The 6554-nt window shown below is 38.4% G+C and overlaps 1 protein-coding gene across 2 annotated transcripts in view; it reads left to right on the forward strand.

Annotated features, from left to right (window-relative positions):
* dennd2da (DENN/MADD domain containing 2Da) overlaps positions 1-6554 on the forward strand; it is a 46936-nt gene extending 40382 nt beyond the window's left edge. For both annotated transcript variants that reach the window (XM_084366981.1, XM_084366982.1), the window contains 7 exons: positions 196-336; positions 1622-1770; positions 2801-2972; positions 4799-4849; positions 4990-5071; positions 5163-5408; positions 6230-6554. In XM_084366981.1, coding sequence (XP_084223107.1) covers positions 196-336; positions 1622-1770; positions 2801-2972; positions 4799-4849; positions 4990-5071; positions 5163-5408; positions 6230-6297 — 909 coding nt within the window. In that variant the 3' untranslated portion in view covers positions 6298-6554. The remainder of the gene's footprint in view (positions 1-195; positions 337-1621; positions 1771-2800; positions 2973-4798; positions 4850-4989; positions 5072-5162; positions 5409-6229) is intronic.

Here is a 6554-nt window from a genome sequence, read left to right on the forward strand (position 1 = left end):
GGTTTGTATGGCATTTAAAAAAAAAAAAAAGGACTCACTGCTTTAGAGAGTCCACTGGTGACCTGTATAATACATCATAAAAAGGAATTTCTTTTTTTTTTTTAAGTTTGACAATTTCTAAAGAATTAATTGGGTTATATTGATATTTATTGGTGCTGTATTATGAACATATGTTGTTCTCCCATGTGTGTGCAGATATTTGATGAAGTGGAGAAGCGGCGGCAGATCTCCATGGCCATGATCTACCCATTCATGCAGAAGCTGAGGGAGGCTCCATTCCCAGCTCCCGGAAACACTGTGGAGATTAAGAGCTTCATTCCTGAGTCGGGCACTGAGGTCAGACCAAAGCCCTGTCTTCTGCTCACAAGAGTTCACTTAAAGTTTGATGATACAGATATTAAAAGTCCAGGTTATATAAACAAAGATCCACAGAGTAGTCTCTATTCTTGTCTTATCATGAAATGTGATGACTTGAATCAGAGTTTAAAGGAGTAGTTCTTTTAAGATTTGGCCTGAATTTTAGTGTAAAACATTTTAAAATGAACTAACATTATGAGAGTTTATTAACAATGTGTGAAAAAGCAAGTGAAGTGTGAAGTTAGCATGGTAACCAGCTAGCCCCGGCCCGTCCTGTCTCGTAATATCACTTTTTTCTTAGGTGGCGATGATCTGATAGCCCCTGTAGTTTCAGCTGGGAAATATAAGAGCAGTGAGTTCACTACTTAGTCTAATAAGTAAACAAAATATACCCACAATGTGTCAAGAAAGGAAATGTTTTTACATCTACTTTCCTTACTTAACAGACAAACACAACTGTTGCCTTCTGAATTCAAGTTCCTCTATTTTACCAAACAAAGAGCTTAATTGCCTCGTTAACTCATCGTAAACGTACTTCATTCAAACTCTATAAAAAAATAAAAACTCACCAAAACAGTCCTGGTTTGTCTTTCAACAATCACCTCTGGTTTGGTCGAAATAAATCCTGTGATACAACAAACCCCCCCAACCACAACCAGTTCTTCAGAATTGATAAACACAAATGCATTAGAACTTACAATCTTCTATTCCTCTGAAAAGGGTGAACAAGAATGTAATAAACAGACTGAAAGAATTAAAAAATATTGCTCCCACACACAGCATGACTATAGTGTAACAGGGTGACTTTATATAGCGTGATCAAACATGTGGGTGTGTTTTGGTGGAGTTGTGTCTGAACCTGTCCTGTATTACCCAGCCTCCATCACACTTGTCCCATCAGGCCACTTACCATGTTTGCACAGCTCATAGTCATCGCAAGTATTCACAGGCCATTGTTTGTGCTACAGTCACTGTGACCAGCCCTCAGGGTGAAGGAGGGACAAAGACATGGTTCTTTGGCCATGAAAAGAGGCAGTAAGGGTGATGTTTTAAATATGTGCAACAATGTAACATGGAGGAAATAAATCCTGGAAAACACTAAAACAAACCTGCTTCTCATGCCTTTCTTCAGTGCTAAATAAAACTTTAGTGCCTTCACAATCTGACAGTGTGGTGAGAGTTGAAAGTCAATCACTTGTCAGTTTAATAATGACATGCTGCCCCCAGTGTTGACATATTAGTGACAGTGGTGACTCTCCACTAGATCATCAGTCTGACCCGGCCATTGGATTCCTGGCTGGAACACGTTAACTTTGCCACACTCTTCAGCTGCCTGAAAGACGAGGAGGTGTTACTGGTGTTTGCTGCCGCTGTCCTGGAGAGGCGGATCATTTTCATTGCTGATGAACTGGGGTACTATACGCAAACCTGTACATTATAATTTACAAAACACAAAGAGAAATCATATAACAGTGAATAAATATAGTAATTAATACAAGAAATTACACATGAGAACATCAAAATCATTGATGATGATGTTGTCATTCTCACGCTAAAACCATCAGGAAATTATTTGGTTTTATATTATATGTAGATAGGTTTTCTATCTTTGTTTGATACCTTTTAAGCCTTTTGAGCTGCAGCCTGTAGTGGCTTGATTAGTTGCAACTATTTCAATGAATACACATTATACATTTTCCTTAGGGATGTTCGAGACAAATTTCAGACCAATCCATTAAAAAATAATCAATGAATGAGAATTACAATACATATACTAACAATCACAATAATTATGAAGTTTAGCTCAGAGGGCCAAACTTCACAGTCATAATTTTAAAAGTATTAGAGTAAAGTTTTAGTTTTTGCAAGGTCCCATGAATTTAATAGAAATTTAACATGATTTTTTTCCGAGAAAATCCATGAATTGAACTGGGAAAAGTTCGGAATTCTGAGTGAGTTGGCATTAAAATGACCCATTTGTAAATCAATGTCTATATGATATTCCTGAAAGTCAGTAAAAAATAACACTGAATTATCACACTGCTCTGTTACAAATAAACAGAAGTTGAGTGAAGTGGAGTCATGTGGCTGTATGGTTCAAATTCTCCCTTGTTTGTTCATCTAGCTCTACAACCACTAACTCCATATCCATTCTTTATTTCTCTACCTCAACAGCAGAAAGAACAAGGCATTTATTTTTATGGCTTATGATGGAGACACTAATTTTCTCTTTAATGCAAACTCACTTCATTCATGTTTGAAATTCAAACGATGACACAGTTTGTGCATGTTTCACATCAAAAGCCATCCAGCTCATAAAAGGGCATAATCCCTCTCTTTCCTAGTAGGCTCTAAGTATTCAGCTTAGTTGACAGTAACTTAACTAAACCTGGACAATTAGTTTATGGTCAGCTCTGATCTGAGCTCTCTTGTCTCTCTACAGCACGTTATCCCAGGTCATTCATGCAGTGGCAGCCCTCCTTTACCCCTTCACCTGGCAGCACACCTTCATCTCCATTGTTCCAGAGATCCTGATCGATGTAGTGATGGCACCCACACCCTACCTGCTAGGAGTTCAGAAACGCCTGCTGGACCTGGTCACTGACCAGAGTGATGTAAGTGATCCCAGTGAGCATTTTTTCAGTTCAAATCAAATCAAATTCAAATCAAATTTTATTTGTATAGCCCAAATTCACAAATCACAGTTTGCCTCAGAGGGCTTTACAATCTGTACAGAGACGACACCCTCTGTCCTTCGACCCTCGATTCGAGTGAGGAAAAACTTGCCCCAAAAAAAGCCCTTTTAACAGGGAAAAAAAAATGCGGAAGAGCCACAGAGGAGGGATCTCTCTCCCAGGACGGACAGACGTGCAATAGATGTCGCATGTACAGAGCAGATCAACGAGATCACAATGTATACAATTATAATGGATGGTTGACAGGAATGAAAGTACATAAAGAGGTATTACAGCAATAATAATGAAATGCACATAATGGAAATGTGAAAAGACATTTAAAAAATGGCTATGGTCATGGGGAAAAGACCTCCAAAACCAGTTTCTATTTGAAGACATGAATAAACAATTCACATTTAGACCATATCTCACCAGGATCTGCAACACTGGTATTCGACTGAGAAATTTGGATGTGATACTGCCGGAACAGGATCCAGGACCTCCCAGACTGGGACCGGCATATATTTGATAGGACCCAGCACCTCCTTTGTTGCTATCGGATACATTTTGTGTAATATTTAGTTATCTATCCTGTCCTTTTATTTCCCACTGAAGTTTCCCAAAATCACTTGTTTGTCAATTTTGCAGCCATTTTAAATATGATTTTTAAAAAGAGATAGAGAAAGCAGTCACATTACACAGTGACGCGTGAAGTGTAATAAGTTTTGTGCATTAAACAAGAGCTAAGCTTGCATGTGGTTTAATGCTTTTTAGTAAATATTTTGGCATGTGTAAACCCTACAATTAAGTCGATGTTTGTGATGTGAAAGGATGAAAATGAGTGCAGTCCATTGCAGTCCACAAACAAAGGGGTGATGGGTTGACAGGGAGGTGTAGGGACAGTCAAGGAGAGAGAGTAAAAGGGGGAGAGAGCTCTTGCAAACAGTAATGTTACTCAGCTGTTACTACACACTTCTCCCTGCTGATTTTGAGTAATGATTTTGAATGCCCTTATTAATAAGATAAAATAAATAATGCTCAGTTTTTAACAATAATTTTTGGTTGGGTAACTGCTAGCCCCCAGGTGTTGTCGAATGTGCGTTAGGCAACATGAATTTTTGATGTGTTCTCTCACTTTGTTGCTCCTCCTGACCTCAGTCGCAGCATGCAATCTGTGGTCCAGGACCTTTTGATTTACAAATTAAGCACTGATAAAATGTGTCTTCATAGAAAAACCTGTAATCATAAATTTGACTACAGGGATCAGGGGTCAAGCGCCCAAAATTCCAGTTGATGGACAGCAGTTTTCCCTTTTGAGCCACATACCTTCACATGTATTAAATAACGTGAAGCATAGTTTCAGCTTATGCACTTATGCCCTCCACACTTCCCAGTTTGGGAAGTGTGGAGCTACTTTACAGCTTTATTTAAATGTTATCTCCTATTTTATATTTATGTATGAAACTGTTTCCATTACAATGTCCTGGAAGCTTATCCTTGGCACCTTACAGCCTATATAATTCCATATTTATGACATTTTATATGTGTTGAACTTCCATCTTTGTGCTGACCACATTTCAACATACAGTGTGATATGACTATGGAGAAATAGCTTCACATGAATAAATATCATCTCACAAATCATGAAATTGATCCCAGGAATCTCAGTGGGTGCTCACTGGGATCATGGAGAACAGACAAAACATCTTTTAAAGCACATTGGAGTGACCTCCTTACTCTGTCCTCTTGTTGTTTCTATAACACAGCTGCTGGTGGTCGACTTGTCTGTGGATAAGAAGGAAACCTTCATTGTGTCCGTAAGTGATGTATCAACAAAAGTGCTTGAGTAAATAATCTTTTGGTTATCAGTAACCATTTTGAAATTCACATGAAATAACATTTTTATCAAAGTTAAAACATTTGTGTTTACATGAATTATAAAATCTTCCTTTTCCAGATTGGTGATGAAAGCTCTATCCTGCCCCCGAAGCTCCAAAGTGAAATACTTGAGGCACTAAGTCACAGACAAGAAGCACCATGTAAGTAAACTACAACTATGGTAAACACAGGAGTGTCAGAAACAAAACTAATGCTCTGCCATCACAAATGTTTTCTGTCCTGTCTTTTCAGCATCAGAGGAGCTGAACCGGGTAGTGTCGGAAGCTTTCCTGCATTTCTTTGTGAAAACGGTCGGCCACTATGCCTCGTATGTGAAATACGGCCGTGCTGGAGAGCAGGGAGTGTTTGAAAAGAGAAGTTTCTACAAGGCCATTGAGTCCAAGACCACTCGGCACTTTGTCAAGAAATTTATCCAGACGCAGATGTTTGACCTGTTTATCCAGGAGGTAGAGCAACAGCATCCTGGGCCGCAGCAAGGTGAGGATAAGGAATCACACACACACACACACACACACACATACACACACAAAGCCCAATTTAAAAGATATGATTCAGCTCCAGATTTATTGACTGCTGTGAGGTATGTGTGCAGCGATGTGACTTCTGTAAATTGGCTTCGCACAGAATCATCTGTGAGAGCTCCTTTTTTTAGATTTAAAGATATAATATGTACGATTTTTGCATTAAAATGTCTAGAAACAACTAGATCTTATTGTTATATGTTTTGTTGAATTGTATACTTGCATTATCTCAAATATTTCCGACAATGTTCAAACTAGAGGAAGAGACCGAAAAGTTCAGAATTCTGAGTGAGTTGGCATGGAATGGCCCATTTGTAAATCAATGTCTATATGATATTCCTGAAAGTCAGTGAAAAATAACACTGAATTTTCACACAGCTCTGTTAGAAATAAACAGACTGTATGTTTAAAATTCTCCCTTGTTTGTTCATCTAGCTCCACACCCACTAACACCATATGCATTCTTTATTTCTCTACCTCACCTGTAGAAAGAACAAGTTTAAGTTAAAAAATATTTATGCTGAACTCCACGAAATGCCACGAAAACACAGATTAAATATCTGAATTGTGAAAAAGCTGAGCTAATTAGCCTTACTTGACATTGCATGTCCTTGTGATGATGTAATTATGACGCATGTGTACATTGTGATGTTGATGCTAAAATATTTGGTGCAGCATTTGTGATTCGTTGCTGAGTCTTTTAACTTGAGCTCATGTTGAAACAACTTCATGTTTTTCACAGTGCACTGATTCAATGTCCTGTCCCTTGTCCTGCAGGAATATTTCACACAAAGATCCTTGAATACCAAGAGAAGAAGAAAAGGGACAAGGCAAGGAAACACTAGCTCTGAGCGTGGGACCCTGGGTGTATATAAAGGAGTACATAGGAAATGATGTGAATGTTGTGCTGTGTGTTTTGTTCCCTGTGTCAGTTTCGTTTTAAATCATTATGTACTAATGTGTGAATTACTGTATGGCTGTATGTTGCTGCTACCCTGTGAAACACTGGCAGAATGAGAGACTACAGTTCTATGTGTTGGTTCTAGTCTTTCACTGATGAGCAGGAAAATCATTTCAAATAAAGACTACTTTTTTAACTCCA

Source organism: Pagrus pagrus (assembly GCF_965226575.1).
Source record: "Pagrus pagrus genome assembly, chromosome: 11".
Classification (NCBI taxonomy): domain Eukaryota; kingdom Metazoa; phylum Chordata; class Actinopteri; order Spariformes; family Sparidae; genus Pagrus; species Pagrus pagrus.